Source organism: Quercus lobata, chromosome 4 (genome assembly GCF_001633185.2).
Source record: "Quercus lobata isolate SW786 chromosome 4, ValleyOak3.0 Primary Assembly, whole genome shotgun sequence".
Classification (NCBI taxonomy): domain Eukaryota; kingdom Viridiplantae; phylum Streptophyta; class Magnoliopsida; order Fagales; family Fagaceae; genus Quercus; species Quercus lobata.
The window spans coordinates 11,890,892-11,908,417 of record NC_044907.1 but is presented as its reverse complement, the minus strand read 5'-3'; the positions used below and the strand labels follow the sequence as shown (position 1 = coordinate 11,908,417).

The following is a 17,526-nucleotide window of genomic DNA, read 5'->3' as shown; positions in this document are numbered from 1 at the left end:
TGCCTCTCAAGGATTTGACAATGGAGAGGAAGAGAGTTGAGGAATTTGAAGAGACTCTAAGGTATAGATTGTGGGTGAATCAATCTTGTTTTTCTTTAGGGTTTCTCTCTCAAAATTCTCTCTGGAAGCTCTCTTTCAATCGTGGGTAAAAGGGGTATTTATACCGGAGTGGGAGAGGAATGTGAAACGTCAGGTTTTACTAAACAGGGGTGGCTCGCGGCTTGACCAAGTCGCGAGATCTAGTCGCGAGATAACCGTATGGCCAGTTGTCCTGTTTTGTCCTGTAGTGCTCCAGCTAGCATGACTGTTCATCTTCCAGCATGCTTGGCACGTGTGCTGCTTCTGGCGGCTTGCAGCCGCGAGTCACCCATGAGTCCCAGCCGCGAGTCTCTGTTTTCTTGCACACTCTTGAGCAATCTTCACTCTATCTCACTCACTACCCTTACATCAAACCCACCTAAATACAGGGTTACTAAATGCTGAATTACAAGCAAATTTGGCACTGAATAAAGCCAATTAGATGGTTGAATAAATTCAACCTTACACATGGGTTGTAATGTAAACTGGGTTTGAGTTATGAAATGAAAGATATAAAAGGCTCAAAATTCCCTCTGATGTTTCCCCCAAGTATGCATTACTCAAAAATCAAGTATTGGAGGAGTTGTCCCATTTCTTCTTTGTCATCTTCTCACTAGTCTTCATTGGTCACTTGTATCAACATTTGTTTTTATGCTCATCTTGAATCATATCTCTAGACTTTCATCTTGTAAAATCCTTTTCTTTTTAGATTACATCTTCAAGTTTCCAATTTGCTAGGATTTTACCCTTTTTTTTTCTTTTCTTTGGCCCTAACTTTTGCTTAGGCCACCCTTTTGGGTTTTCAGCCTAGCAGGCTTTCTTTTCTTTTCTTTCCTTTTTGGCCCTAACTTTTGCCTAGACCGCCCTTTTGGGTTTTTAGCCTAGTGAGCTTCTTTTTTTTTTTTTTTTTTTTGGTCTTTCATCTCTTGATTGAATGAACTTTGGGGACCTTTTGCCCTCTTATATTTCTCAGCTTAATGATTTTTGGTCATTTTGATGCACTTCTCTAGACTTCTTTCCTGATTGAATGAACTTGGGAGTCGTTCATACTTGTACGTGACCCATGTGTGATCACCTTTAGACACTGCGATAAACCCCTCCCCCCCCCCCCCCCTTCCGAATTAGTTTTGATATTGGGATAGCAACCTTAAGCCTCATAAACAGATTCTAGAGCTCCTGTTTCTGCCTCGTTTCAACTTCCTCCACCACCCCCAGCCTACTCCCCACCTTTGCTGCCACTTTCGAAGAGACCATGTCGAATGGAGTTCCCCAAATCTGAACCCATAAGGATACTGTCTCAAACTTCACATTCGTAGTTGTCATACCCCTCTGCCAACGACATAACATAAGAGCTTGATTATCAAATGTCCAAGGGCCTCGATTAAAAATCCTTTCCATGTCAAATTCAGTGGAGAATTTAAACTGAAAAAGGTTGGATCCAACCTCCACAATCTGAACTTCACCTTGCAATCCCCATGCCTTCTTCAGTGTAGAAAAAGCCGCCCTCTTATTGTAAGATTTGCATGTAAGAAACTTCCCAATTAAGCTTTGCGAATAGCTTTCAATCTCCTCCTTCCTTCCTTCGTCCAAGACTTCTATGATTTCTTCTTCTTCTTCAGTTGTTTGTTTCATGTGCTTGAGTCCTTGAATCACCTCTTCAGCCATCGCCCACAGTAAACAAAAAAAAAAAAGAAATACAAACCCTTAGGTATACACCAAGGGAGAGAGTGAACTCGTTGGGTAACGAGAGAGAGAAACTCCTACCTGGAGGAGACGTTGTATAAAATATGTACATGATTGATTCAATGGTTGTTTCACGTTATTACTATGATGGAGAGGATTTTCATAAGTGAGAATATTATAAATTTCTGAATTTTTTTTATTTATTTTTATTTACCCATCATCTTGTATTCTCACAGCAAACTTCAATTAGTTTATTATTTGAACAAGTAAGAAGCAACTTAATAGTTTTGCCAAGATCCTTGTATCTCTATTGATTGACATCTCCTAGTGTCTTCAACAAAGACATTTAGGATTCAAATCTCCTCACGCCCAACTCTCAAATTATTATTATTATTATTTTTAAATCAAAATTTTGAACCTATTAGAATCCTTTCTAACCGAAGTTGAATGCCGCTCTACATAATAAATCTTGGACCAACTCTTGATATTGAATTAATCAATATTGCACTTCTTTGTTACTTCATAGCTACCATATAAAAGCTAGCAATATTCCCTACAATTTGAACCAGTCCACAGATCTTATTATTGTACGATCCACTCGAGGCTCTAGGAAAGATATGAGAAGCTTAAGTAGGAAATTGAATTGAGCCTAAACATTTGCTGCACCAGTGCAACCATTAGCAGTATGTTAAGGTGGATTAAGTTTTAACTAATGGTCTTTTCCTATATATGAAAAAAAATTATTCCTTTTTGAGATAAAAGATATTAAGAAAAAAGTGCTTGTTGTTATATTGCTTTCAACGTAATGCAAGCTCTAAATAATGAATTGATGTAAAAGCCTTTTGGTTTCACTATTTTTAATGAAAGTATGAATTTCTCTCTCTCAAGAAGGGGGGAAAAATTACACTTTTTCACTCTAAATTATGCACCCATTTTACACATACCATTTGTACTACAGAAATCTACGTTCGGCTCCCCAAACTAAAACTCATGTAAGACTTCCTCCCATCACTTTCTTAATTAAGTCTAACCTAAAGTAATATTAAAAGACCAATTTACCTGCTACCATATGTTTTGAAGGGAAAGCTAAATTGGTTTTTTGATACTAAATTCTATTAGTTTTAATCTCCAAAACAGACACAGGAGCAGGGAGTTAAGTGTTACATAATTATAACTTTAAGAGGTTATGTGTGCATTTTGATGGTTGAGTGGACAAAATGTAAAATGAGATATAGTTCAAGGTAAAAAAGTGTAATTTCCAAATAATAATTAAAAAAAAAAAAATCAGAGCACTCAAATTCTCTATTTTTTTTGGCTTGAATCCAAATATCTCAAGAAAAAGAAATTTTGATTCACACTAGTAGTGTTAATAAATTTTGTCACAATCGAGCTCTTCTAATAATATCTAAATACTACTGAGTCCTGACTCCTGATGCATAAATAGTGATGATTTAAACACTGCCGTTTCAAGCTTGGGCCGTGAACATATTAAAGAAACCAATATTGCTTTGGATCTGTGTCATACACAGCCCAAGCCCAAGTCTAATCCACCAAACGACACCGCTTAATAGAGGGAATCAGTTTTTACTTTTTAACCGATTCTAACATCTAGTCATAGTGTAATTACATTGAGTTATTAGAATCTCTCTCTTTTGCACAGATTTTGTAATCTGTATATACTGTCTTGTATTGATATTTCATATTTTTTTTCATAATGAAATCAATACAAGACAGTATATATATAGATTACAGAATTATCTCTTTGTTATGTCTTCAATCTCCAGTTTCTTAGGAGCTTTCAGCCTTTGTTTTCACAAATTTCATTAAGAATAAGCTTGTGAATTTATGAGTCTAATTTTCTTAAAGTTGTTTCTGAATTCTAATGCTAAACCATAATAATTATAGGGGCATTTTCATTTTCATTTTATTTATTCTAAATTTCAATTTTTGTTAACAGAAAAAAGTCTAATTTCCTTTAAGTTTTTTCGAATTTTTAATTCCTAATGCGTACTCTAATAATTTTGTAGGGCAATTTCATTTTCGATTATTTACTTTAAATTTCAATGTGTCAAAAGGAAAAGAAAAAAAGGCTGCATTTTGCTACTTTATAATCCACTTTCACATAGAAGGTAGGCTGCTCTTCCTGTAGCAAACACTCGTTATTCATGACTCCTGAAAGAAACGAACTAGATATAAGATACTTTTATTTGATGGAGATCGAATTTGGAATTGACTGGGTGCAAATCTACAAAAGATGTACAAGAAGAGTAAGCAGCAGCTTGTCCAATTTCCAAATTTAATCATGATGTGTTAGAGGGAGGGGGCTTGTATTTGAATAACAAGATTTTACGTTGGTTTGGCCAACTACAAGTTTACATCCACAATCAATGCCAATCAAAATTCACTATTAGTTTAGAGTTTCTAATATGAATAGGATACACTCAAACCAACTTTTGTAAAACACCTTTAAACTCTGACAAACTCAAATAAATTTATATCTCATTACACTGAATTTAACACTTTTTTTTTTTTGGTATAGCCAAGTCCATATAAATACAATGGCCAACTCACAATAGAAAAAATAAATAGTTTCTCAAGTCACATCCAGCTTACATACATGTGCATCGTTTTAACCCCAAAAATATATCAAAGTAGTTGCTAAAAGAAATACACTCCACATTCTTTCAAGATTCTTCTCCTGCACATAAAAGCCACAACAATGCACGCATCTTCAAACTTGTTCTGAATATTAGAATCGGAAGACTGCAAAACGATTGATAACATAGTAGGAGGCAAATGTAAATTAATAACGGCAGCACCCACGTTGAAACTTAAGCAATTCCTGGTGGCCCAAGAAGTCTACAATATTGGCCTAGATTATGCAAGATGGAAGAAAAGATTATTAGTAAGCGAAATCATTATTTCACAACATAAAGTAAATTGAAATGATGTCTAGCAAGTCACAAGATTATTAGTACCACGCTCAAAGCCCCGCTCATGAGATTACTTCCTCATCAATTTCAATGCAAGAAATATGAGCTATCTTGTACCAATCTTCTCCATTCTTATTTTGGAGTTTTGGTTCCAACAATGGACACTCCTTGATGCAGAGGAAAGAGAGGGAGGATGGAAAACCATCTTCTGGCAAGGACTGGAGTTGGCGACAGCAGCTAATCTCCAGTGTTTTAAGAGACTCAAGTTTCTTTAGGCCCGTGTTGTCCAACTTTTTGAGATCCAAAAGTCCACTGATGCATAGAGAACTGAGATTGCTGGGCAGTAATCCTTCCACTGGAAATGACTCCACGTTTTTACATTCACCTTCAATCTCCAAAAGACAGAGACTGGCAAGCCCATGCAACCCCCACTTCTTCCCGGAAATGAGTTTGTTGCAGGAAGAGATCCTGAGTAAACTATGTTTCGAAGGCAAAACCTGTTTTGAGAGTGATTCAAGTTCTGGGCAATCATTTATGAACATTGACGTGAGATATTCAAGAGTGCCCAACTGATCAGGTAGTTTCTTGAGACTCTTGCAATTAGAGAACCAAATGGACTTCAAATTGGGGGTAGGCAATCCTCCTGTTGGAAAATATTCCGGATTAGGACAATCCCTGATCTCCAAGGCCTCAAGAGATGTGAGTTCTATCTGACCTTTTTCTGGCATTGAAAGTTTCTGCAGCTTTGCACAATCCCAAATAGAAAGACTTCTAAGTTCTGGAAACAAGTGTAAGGAGAGGTCTGTCAGGGAATCACAGCTACTCCCTACACTCAAATCTTCAAGTTTATCCAGCTGTATATTCTCATTTGTGAGGGGAAAATATAATTTCTTGCAATTCCGGATATAAAGAATTTTCAAGGCCATTCCTTCATAGAAAAAGGACTCGAGAGAGCAACAATTAATGATATACAAATGTTGGAGAGACGGGTTCTTTATCACACTTTTAGGTATGAACGTCAGATTATCACATCCTTCAATTTTGAGGCTATGTAATGGCGTTAGCAGTGCCATCAATTCTGATATTTCTGATACTTTCATGCTTTCAAAAGAGGAGTTGGACCAGGTGTCACTCAGAACATCAGCTTCCTCACTTTCCCCACTTTCTTTTGTTTCTGAGATTTCCTTCAATTTCTTATTAAGAGTGGCTGACAGTACTCGACCAAAATAGCAAGCACAAGTAATAAATAAGAGAAGTTGTAGCCTAAAACTATAACTTTACTCAATATAATAAATATTATTACATATGCTGAAAATATAACCGTTGAATTACATGTTCTTTACACTTTAAATACACGTCAGACTTTGTTTCAATCAGATATTATTTACTATATGATCTATAAGATTATATTTTATGTATAATTTTAAATTACAAAAACTTGTAATTTAAAAAATTTATTAATAACATAGCTATTGATCTTTAATTTTTTAGAAATTTTGCAAGCATCTAGGATAAAAGAAAATGACGTAGTCTAATGGTAAATTTGTCAAAATTCACCTCCAATAAAAAGATATTGAGTAAGATTCTAGCCTAATTTTGTAGTTGAACTTTCATTTTCTAAAGTTACAACGAATTTTGTAGCTGAACTTTGTGCATAAAGGAATCCTAAATATTCAAGCTATAGACTTTCTCATCTTGCCACAAGGAACTTATTAGATCTAGTAAGTACAATAAATCAAAAGATTTTTTTTTTTTTGTTTTTGTTTTTGTTTTTGTGTATCTACTATGTAGTCTAAAACCAATCCAACAAATTAAATATATAAAATGTAACCAATTAATCAACATCAAAACAACTTGTTACAAATAATATATAGGAAATTAGGATTTTGTGGAACCTTGAGTCAGGGCAGATGAGCATTCTGCCTCACCTTGAGCCAAGTGAATTTTTCTTCAATAAAAAGAGAACCAAAAGGATCTTCATCAATGGATTCCTTCCTTCCTGTTTAGTCTCTTTTGTTTTGGAAGTTATTTCTATTTCTATGTTCTTTCTTCCTCACTTTCTCCCCATTCATTTGTTCCTAAGATATCTTTTAATTACTTAATAACTTTGCCTATATAGTAAATAGTAGACATAAGCAACAAATATCAGAGCTACAGATTCAAGCTATAAAATTTCTCATTTTTGAAGCAAGGTACTTTTAAAGTCCACATGTTTAGGCTGGCAACCATGAGCAAATTGTAACTTTTAGAACTTAGTTTTTGTCTAGTGTTTAGTCTAGAAATATTCAGAAAAAAAGACAAATGAAGTTCTGCACAATTGAAGACTCAAGAAAGTAGGAAAAGATAAGTGTAAAAAAAGTCTCACTTATCTCGACCAATCGAGATGCATGTAGATTAGATTTCTCACTTTCTTTCTCCGCCATTGGATCTAGGGTTTTGATGGATCTTAAGGATATATAAATACAAACCCTAGAGCACGTTTTTACACATTCAAGAGGGCAGTGTTTTGTACATAGATCTGAATTTTTTCAAACCCTTTTGAAGCTACAGTTGGAAACCTTTTGCAAACAACAAATTTGGCTATAGAGTAAAGTTGTTGCATCAAATCAATCACAGTTGATGATCTAAACCTTTGAATGGAGTTCTCAAAGTCACAAACAGGAGTGTTTGTGTACAACAATGTCACAATATAAGAATCTGTGGATTCGGAGCACGTTTGGTCATGTGAGTAAGTACTACATGAGGTAGCAGTAGATTTAAGGTTAAGTCTATTGTACAAACTTTCATTCTATTAGTGAAATGTTGACTTGAGGATTGTTTAGGTTAAATCCTCCCTAGGCTTTTTACTTTGAAACCACAATTTTAAAAGTTTTCCTGGACCATCATTCTTAGTGTTAATGTGATTTGTGATTGTGTGATGTTTATTTAATTCAGATCTAATTGCATAATTAATCACTTTAATTAATTGGCTAGAGATTTGGTTAAATCTGACTAAACCGGGGTCTAAAACCCTAACAATTGGTATCAAAGCAAGTTAACTCCTTGTTCGACTACCTGTCGTGAGTTGATCCTTGACCCCAGATTGTAATGGATCGTGGTCATTCTTTGATTGTGCCCTTATGTTTGATGATAACAACTATGCATATTGGAAAGTAAGAATGAGAGCTTTTCTTAAATCTTTGGATGAAAAAGATTGGTTGTGTGTTGAAAATGGGTGCACTAAACTAGCTACTCCTGTAGCTCAATGGTCTGATGAAAAAATTGCTGTAGCTAATTACAATAGCAAAGCCATGAATGCTATATTCAATGGTGTTTCACCTGAGCAATTTAAGAAAATCTCAAATGTTAGGATGCTAAAACTGCATGGACTATTCTATTACTCATGAGGGAACAAAAGCAGTTAAAATTAACAAACTTCAACAACTGACCACAAAATTTGAAAACATAAAAATGTCAAAAGATGAATCTTTTGATGATTTTATGCAAAACTTAATGACATTGTAAACTCAGCCTTTAATTTAGGAGAAGTTTATTATGGTCCTAAGATTGTCAGAAAAATTTTGAGACCTAAGGTTTGATGATTTCAAACCTAAGGTCACAAGCATCACTGAGACTACAGACATTGACTCTTTTTCTATAGAAGAGTTGGTTGGATCACTTCAGACTTGTGAATTAGATTTTTCCTAGACCTAATAAACAAAAGTCTATTGCATTGAAATATGTTGATGAAGTTGACTCTTCTGATTATGAATTAGGCTCTGCTGATGCTGCTTACCTTGCTAAGCAGTTTAAGAGATTTATGAGAAACTCTAGAAATAGGGGATTTCAAAAGAATTCTAAAAGACCTGAACCACTCAAAAGGGAACAAACAAAAAATTTGAAATCTTCTAAAGAAGAATCAAACAATTTGTTAACAATTCCTTGGGTAAGCAATGTTTTGGTTGTCAAGGCTTTGGACATTACAAGAATGAATGTCCCACCTACTAGCTCTTGTAGCTACACTTAGTGATGAAGAGTCTGCTGACTTTGGCAGTGACCAAGAAGGAAACTTTATAGTCTTTATGGCTATTTCTAATGAAAATGAGAAAAACGACTTTGAACCTAAAGTTGAATTTGATGTTATTCTTGACGACAATGCAGATCTACAAGATGCTTACAATAGGCTGTGTATAACTACTAAGTGCTACTCGTTCTGAGAAGAATGCAAGTTGTTCAGTCTAAATTAAATGAATTGAAAATTGAAAATGATGATCTTGTTGTGCAATTGAGTGAAAAGACTACATTGATTTCTGTGTTCAAAAAAAAAAATGTATCCTTGTTTGAAAAAGTAAAAGATCTTGAAACTCATTTGTTGTTGACTAGAGCAAAGCTAGATAGAATTTATGAGTCAAAACTTGATGATATTTTAAATTCTAAAAAATCTAGCTCTAAAAAAGTTGGTTCAGGATTTGATAAGAGTAATATTTCTTCTTATGCTTTCACCACTAGTTCTCGTTTTGTTCCTTAATCTGTGAAAATTGCTTGCCTTAGGATAAAGGAACCAAAAGTTGAAAAACAAGTCAAGGTGCTTGATGGAGGACCATGGTAGCAACCATTGAAGACATATAAAAGGCGTCCTAAGACTTTTAATTAGTTTTTGTGCTAGGGGTATTTTAGTAATTTTACGTTTTCTGGAATGGGCTGTGTTATTAGTCCATTGGGTTTTATTTAGTTTTATTTAAGTTTAGTTACTTAATTTGGGTTAAGTATTAAAGCCCAAGGGGTCCAAGTTCTAGTCTTATTTGGTTTCCTAGTTGTATTAGGATTAGGTTCCTAGTTGTACTAGGATTAGGTTTAGTCTTCTATTTAAAGAGTTGTGGTGTTTTCTATTGATGCAGAGATTAATGAATGTTTTCAAAATTAAAAGCTACGCTTTCTTTTATGGTTTGGGTGATGCAACCTTCTCCGAAGTGTGATGCCAAGGAACCCTAGGAGTGATTCTTAGGATTTTATCTTTTATTTACTGTTCATGATTACTATTCACAATACTTTTCACAGCAACCCAAATCTTGGAAAAAATAGTAGAACCAGCCATTACATCTAGCATATCATCAAGTCGAGGAGTTGGGAATCGATACTTGATTGTAATCTTGAAGAAGTGCTCCTTTATGAAGTCGAGCGTCCTATTTTTGGGCTTTGTTGTTTCTTCTAAAGTTGTGGAGGTAGATTCGGATAAAGTCCAAGCCATTCGAGATTGGCCAATTCCTACTACTTTGAATGAAGTTCATAGTTTTCATGGGTTGGCTACATTCTATAGGCACTTTATTATAAATTTTAGCACCATCATGGCTCCAATTACTAGTTGTTTGAAGAAGGGTCAATTTGTTTGGACAAAAGCAGCATTGAAGGCTTTTGAAGAAATCAAGCAACAGATGATTGAAGCTCCTATCCTAGGCCTTCTAGACTTTTCTAAAGTTTTTGAGGTAGCTTGTGATGTCTCTCAAGTGGGTGTTGGATGTGTTCTCAGTCAAGGACACCATGTGTTCTCAGTCAAGGATGCCCAATTGCATACTTCAATGAGAAGCTTGACGATGCAAAGCAGAAGTATTCCACCTATGATAAGGAGTTTTATGCTATGGTTCAAGCACTTCGCCGTTGGTGTTACCATCTGATCTCAAAGGAGTTTGTGTTATACTCAGACCCTGAGGCACGTACTTAACTCTCAAAGAAAGTTAAACTATTGACATGGTAAATGGGTTTCTTTCTTACAGTCATATAGTTTTGTTATCAAACATATGCCTGGCACAGAAAAGAGTAGCTGATGCACTTAGTCGAGTGGTATTCATTCTTTCTTCAATGGCGGTCCAAGTTGTGGGTTTTGATTTACTAAAGAGGGACTATCCTTCTTGCAAGGATTTTAGCATTATTTATGCTGATTTGGTGGCTGGACAACATGCTGAATATTTGGAATTCTCATTGCATGATGGTTACCTCTTTAAGGGTACTCGTCTTTGCTTGCCTAATACTTCTATACATGAAGAAGTTATTCGAGAGCTACATTCTGATGGAGCAGCAGGACATTTTGGAAGAGATAAGACCATAGCCATGGTTGAAGACCGATTCTATTGGCCAAGCTTAAAGAGGGATGTGGCTAGAATTGTTCTAAGGTGAAGGGTTTGCCAAGTATGTAAAGGAAAGAAGAAAAATACAGGTTTATATACACCTCTTCCTATACCACATGAGCCATGGCAAGATCTAAGTATAGATTTTGTCTTAGGCTTGCCTAAGACTCTTTGAGGCCATGATTCCATCTATGTTGTCGTAGACCGTTATTCAAAAATGTCTCACTTCATTGCATGTTCTAAAATTGCAGATGCTGTCCATATTGCTAAACTCTTCTTTAAAGAGATTGTCGTCTTCATGGGTTGCCTAAAACCATTGTATCAGATCGAGATGTGAAGTTTATGAGTTACTTTTGGCATACTTTATGGAAAATCTTGAATACACAGCTGAAGTTTTCTTCTTCGTTCCACCCACAAACTGATGGTCGGTGATATTCTTCACTGTCTTGTGGTAAACCAAGCTGCTAGTTAGGACCAGATTCTTCCTATGGTTGAGTTTAGTTATAATAGCTCAGTAACAGATCCACAGGCCGTAGTCCTTTTGAATGTGTGACAAGTGTACTTCCTAGGAAGCCAATTGACTTGGTTCCTCTACCTAACATCGCCCGTCCTAGTGTTGAAGTTGATGCTTTTGCTAAGCATATTTGTGACATACATGATGAGATTAGAAGAAGAATTGTAATGAGCAATGAAAGTTATAAGACACATGCTGATTCGAGGAGGTGGCTTGTTGAATTTGAAGGAGGAGACATGGTTATCGTACAGATCAAGCTTGAACACTATCCTAAAGGCGCCTACAAAAAGTTTCATTCAAGGAGTGTTGGTCCATATAAGGTTCTTAAGAAAATTAGCTCTAATACCTATGTCCTTAACTTGCCAAACAACATGGGAATAAGCAATGTCTTTAATGTTGAAGATCTTACTTTGTATCATGGTCATGATGATGATGAATCTGCTGATGCAACAATAGTTTGTCTTCCACCAGCCCCAAGATTGAACGAAAAGATTGAAGATATTGTCGATCATCAGGAGGTTTCTACTAGGAGTGGGGGTTACGAAAAGTATCTTGTGAAATGGAAAGGGCATCCACTTTTATATTGTACATGGATCACATATGAAGAACTTCTTGCACTTGATCACGATCTTTATGACAAAATCCTTGCTTTTAACTTGTCAGGGTCGAGTTCTTTTAAGTCGGGGAGAGATGATGGAGGACCATGGTAGCAACCATTGAAGACATATAAAAGGAATCTTAAGACTTTTAATTAGTTTTTGTGTTAGGGGTATTTTAGTAATTTTATGTTTTCTGGAATGGGTTGTGTTATTAGTCCATTGGGTTTTATTTAGTTTTATTTAAGTTAAGTTAAGTTATTTAATTTGGATTAAGTATTAAAACCCAAGGAGTCCAAGTTCTAGTCTTATTTGGTTTCCTAGCTGTATTAGGATTAGGTTTCCTAGTTGTACTAGGATTTGGTTTAGACTTCTATTTAAAGAGTTGTGGTGTTTTCTATTGATGTAGAGATTAATGAATGTTTTCAAAATTAAGAGCTATGCTTTCTTTTATGGTTTGTGTGATGCAACCTTCTTCGAGGTGTGATGCCAAGTAACCCTAGGAGTGATTCTTAGGATTTTATCTTTTATTTATTGTTCACAGTTACTATTCACAACACTGTTCACAGCAACTCAAATCTTTTTTTTTTTTCACCTTTGTTTCATTCCTAAAACCCTATTAAACCTAGTTTCCCCTTGTCCTACGTCAGTGCTATTTAAGTCTAAACTTATTGTGACTTCAACACCTAAGAAGAGGGAAAATGCTAAGAATCCTCACTTTTGTCACCACTGTGGTGCTTCTAGACATACTCGTCCAAATTGCTTCAAGCTTCATGCTAAAAAGAAGGTTGCTTTGAAAGAAAAAGTCACCAAAAGTGAATTCTCAAAATCCCATGCCTCTTCTTGGTGAACTTGTTAAGGCATTGAACTTGATTGTAAAAAATCCAAGTTTTAAAACTGCCTCTTCTGGTCTAAACCTAAATCTAGGAAAACTAGACCTATTCATACTCCAACCAAAATTTGGGTGGAGAAAACTTCAGAAGTTTGAAGTTTGATTTCTTTTGGTCCTGTGCTTCTTTGCATATTCTGTTGACCTTTTTGTTTTCTTTATTTCCTTAGGTTCCATTGCATTTTGCATTTTTTTTCTTAGGTTGTTTTTAATTCCTTAAAAAAAAATTGGAAAATCAAAAAATACCATTTTTTTTTTTTTGAGTTGTGTACTTGAAAGTACATGTACTTATGGGTTAGTTAAGAAATTGATTCTTCTTACTTGTGTAACCTCTATAGCTTGGTTGAGCACTTTATATGCACACACTATGTCAATTAACCAAGTGTTAAATTATGTGATATGTGGCAAAAAAATTATGATTAAATTATTTGAGTCTATCATCACTCTCTTTGATGGAAATGACTAAAAAATCTAGAGAGAACAGGATAAATAACTATCTCACCACTTGTCTTTGCCAATCAAAATACCCTAGTGCTAAAATGAAAAACCCGTGCAAATAAGGGATGCACAACACTTTAGAAAATGTAAAGGGTAAAAAATAAATACATAAAATATATGGGCTTGATAAAAATTTTCACTAAAAATTTATGCCCTTGACTGTGCTAATAGCAAAAAGCTCATTTGTTTTTCACGTCTTGGATTGCAAGCAGTCATTTAGGAGATGTGGGAGTCATGATTGGTGATGGTCCCCATCAAGTAGATGTGATATAATTCATTTGATTATATTGTATGTTTTGCAGTAATTTATCTCATAATTGATAGCACTTGTACATTGACTAGTGTTCCACACACAAGCCTATTCCTTGCTAAATTGGGTACTCAGTTTGATTAATTTTTTGGTTATTTAACTCTTGAGTTCATTATTTTTGAGTATAAGAAAATTGGTAATTTTTTGAGATTATATTGTATGTTTTGCAGTTGTTTATCTCATAATTGTTAGCACTTGTATATTGACTAGTGTTCCACACACTCAAGCATATTCCTTGCTAAATTGGGTACTCAATTTGATTAATTTTTTTATTACTCAACTCCTGAGTTCATTATTATTGAGTATATGCAAATTGGTATTCTTTTTTTTAGTGGAGTAGTGAGAATGTTTGACCAAACTTGTTTTGAGCACATAATGACATATCATGTTCATTTTGTGCATTTTTATGCATTTATTTTTCTTCATGTTTTTATTGTATTTTTGCACATATTTCATGAAAATTAGCTATTTTAATCTTTTTCTGGTCTTTGTGCACTCAACTCCTAAGCACAACTGCTTTGATCAATCGAAATTTGCCTAGAAAAACTCCCTCAAGGTTCTGCTAGATCAACACCAACTTGACTGATCGAGCTTTGGAGTATAAAAAGCTGCAGGTCAATCCATGGGTCATTTTTTCACTCTCTTCTCACTTCTCTTCTACTCTCTTCTCTTGACTCCAATCTTCACATACAACAAAAACTTCCTTTTCAAGTCAAATTTCTTCAAGGTTTTGTCGTCTAGTGCTTGGTAAGTCATTCTAAACTCTCATTTTTTTTCATTTATTTCATGCATTTCATGTAGAAATTAGGGATTTGGGGTTTGAATATTCTTGGAAAATTTTTTTATTTAAAAAAGGTATTTATTAGATCTAATACATACAATAAATCTAATATTATTTTGTTGTATCCAATGTAGTAACAATCCAACCCATTTCATGGAAAAAAAAAATGGTGACCAACTAAGTAACCGAAAAAATTTCTTGTTACTAATAATATACCTTGAGTCATTGGCAATTAGGTACCTATGAAAGACTGAGCCATGAGCAGTGGCGATTCTGTGGCACCTTCAGTGAGGGGCTGGAAGGCCGAGGAGTCCAAGCCCAAGTCTTATTAAGAGTTTAAATAAAGTCAGATTTTGACTAGGAATAGGTATTAGTGTTCTATTTAATGGGATGTAATGCTTTCTATTGGAAGAAGGATAGAAAGTTTTCAAAATTTTATCAAAGCTATGAAGCTTTGTTTAGGTTTGTGTGTTGCAACCTTTCTCTAGGTGTGATGTCTAGAAATTTATCTTTTCCTTTTTGTTCTTAAATCCAAAACTCAAACGCTTGCTAACAAAGATGGGTTTGTCACCCTTAAACCCTAAAATCCAAAACTTTAAAACCCTACAAAACCCATCCATCAAATAATCCCAAATTACACCCAAACAGCCCGTCACTGTTCACAGGTTACAGTTCACAGCTCCGGAACTACATCCCAAATCTTGGGTTTTCTCCTCTGTTTCATATCCAAACCCCGACATTCCTTCCCTCCATTAAAAATCCAGTTATCCCTTATTATTTTCCAACCTTTTTCCCACTAAACACTAACCCCAATTCCTCAAACTTGAAGCTACAAAGCATTCCTAAATACGATTTTACTTTGCTCCCCTTGACCTACGCCAATAAAGTTTCTTTTAGTTTCTGACTAACTTTGCCAAAATAGTAATTAAAGCACACAAGTAACAAGTAATAGAATGCTAAAGATTCAAACCATAGAATTTCTCAATTCTTACAAAGGTACTTATTAGATATTAGGGATGGACCCAGGTGGGCCCCTGGTCCAATATATATTATTATACATATTTTATTTTTGTCATTGGGCCCCCTTCCAAAACTTTAGGCTCTTCTCTTCAATAAGCCTAGTTAGCATCACCCAAATAGCAACCATCCAACCCAAAAACTTAACAAAAATAATAAAAATATTCACAATGGTGATTGTATTTTAGCAAAAAAAAATTATTTTACCACCAAAGAACCAAAAAATCATGTGTTATTGGATAAGCTAAATCTAAATTTTTTGCAACTACAGTAAATTAGAATAAATACCAGTTGACTATAGCAAGTTGTTAAAAATAAAATAAAATATTTTATTAAGATTATATCTCTTCCTTTAATTAAAAAACTCAAAATCTCTCTCTTAATTTATTATTTTAATGAGTTGTTTATATTATTTTAAATGAAGTGATAAAAAAAAATATAGAACATTTGATATTGGGTGTATTGTAAAGTGAGGTGATAAAATAGATAAAGTTGCTTTTTGAGGTGCTAAAAGCTAAAATTTTTCGCAATACCATTGTGAATGCTCTAACTTCAAATAAAAAATTTAAAAAAAAAATCCCTAGCCAGCCTAGTATTAAGAAAAACATTATTATTTTTTTTTGTTTTTGTCTTTGTTGGTAAATAATTGCATTTTAATATATTTAGAAACAATGATTTTGTGTATTTATAACTTTTTAATACTATATGAATGTCTATTTAGAGTTTCTTTTTCCATTATAATCCACCCCCTGCTAGCTTAAAATTTTGGGTTCATCTCTGTAAGATATAGTATGTGCAATAAGTCTAACAGAATTATTTTGTTGTATCAAAAGTATAACCAGTCAAACCATTTCATGAAAAAAAAAATTTAACAAATTAACTAACCAAATTTTTTTTTTTTGTAACATATAATATACCTTAAGTCATGGTCATAAAGGCAATGAAATATTTACGTATACCTTGAGCCACAGGCAAAGAGGATTGTGTTGCACCATCAGTTAGGAGCAGCAGTGATGATGCTGCGGCAACTAGAGTCGGGGGCAATAAGGAAATTTCACCCCAAAAAAGAAGAAAAACAAAAACAAAAACAAGTTGTTTTTCTAAAGTTGCTATTTCTAAAGTTGTTTCTTCCTCACTTCCCTCCCCTCCCACCCCGACCCCCCACATCCTTCTATTTCTAAGGTTTGTTTGTGCCTTAACAAGTTTGCCTACATAGTCAACACAAGCAATAAATAAGAGAGAACTAAAGATTCAAGCCAGAGAAATTATCAATTCCAAGAAATGTTACTTATTAGATCTGCCTACAATAAACCTAATATTGTTTTGTTGTATCCAAAGTAGTACCAGTCCAACCCATTTCATGAAAATCAAATGTGACAAATTAATTAACCAACAAAATTACTTGTTAAAAATAAATTACCTTGAGTAGTTGGCACTGAGGTATCTACGACACCTTCAGCCGAGGGCAATAAGGATTCTGCGGCTCCTTGAGTCAAGGGAAATGAAGATTTTTCATCTGAAGAAAGAAAATGATAAGTATTTTTTTCAATAAATTCCTTTTGTTAATACCTATCCAAAAATAAAAATTTGTTCTTGTTTAGTTCCTTTTGTTTCCAAAGATGTTGCTATTTCTAAACATATTTCTTCCTCACTTTCTCCCATTCCTTCTGTTTTTAAGGTTTTTTTTTTATTGTCTTTGCAACTTTGCCAAAAAATTAGACACAAGCAAAAATTAAGAGAATACTTAATGTTTCAAGTCATAAAAATTATCAATTCTAACAAGAGGTACTAATTGGATCTAATTCTTACAATATATCTAAAAGAAGTAATTTTTTTCTTCATCAAGAGTAGCACCGGTTCATCCCATTTAACTAACCAACAAACCTGCATGTTAAAAATAATACAACATAAGTCATGGAAAGGAGGTACCTACAACACCTTCAGCCGTTGGGAATGAGGATGTCGTGGCACTTTGAGTCAAGGGCAATGAGGATTTTTCATCTGAAAAAGGAGAAGGAAAAGGATCTACTTCAATGACCTCCTTTTGCTCCACTTTAATCCTTTTTGTTTCTGAAGTTTCTGTTATTTCTAAACCTGTTTCCTCCTCACTTTCCCCCCTTCCTTCT

General features: G+C 34.4%; 1 protein-coding gene across 1 annotated transcript; it reads right to left on the bottom strand.

Moving 5' to 3' along the window:
• Positions 1-4,747: 4,747 nt before the first annotated feature.
• LOC115983328 (putative disease resistance protein At3g14460) lies at positions 4,748-17,526 on the bottom strand. The gene is made up of 4 exons (XM_031105973.1): positions 17,330-17,526; positions 16,821-16,916; positions 16,360-16,428; positions 4,748-5,910 (listed from the first exon to the last, which is right to left on the bottom strand). The coding sequence occupies exon 4, from the start codon at positions 5,792-5,794 to the stop codon at positions 4,757-4,759; it is 1,038 nt and encodes a 345-aa protein (XP_030961833.1). The 5' UTR covers positions 5,795-5,910; positions 16,360-16,428; positions 16,821-16,916; positions 17,330-17,526; the 3' UTR covers positions 4,748-4,756.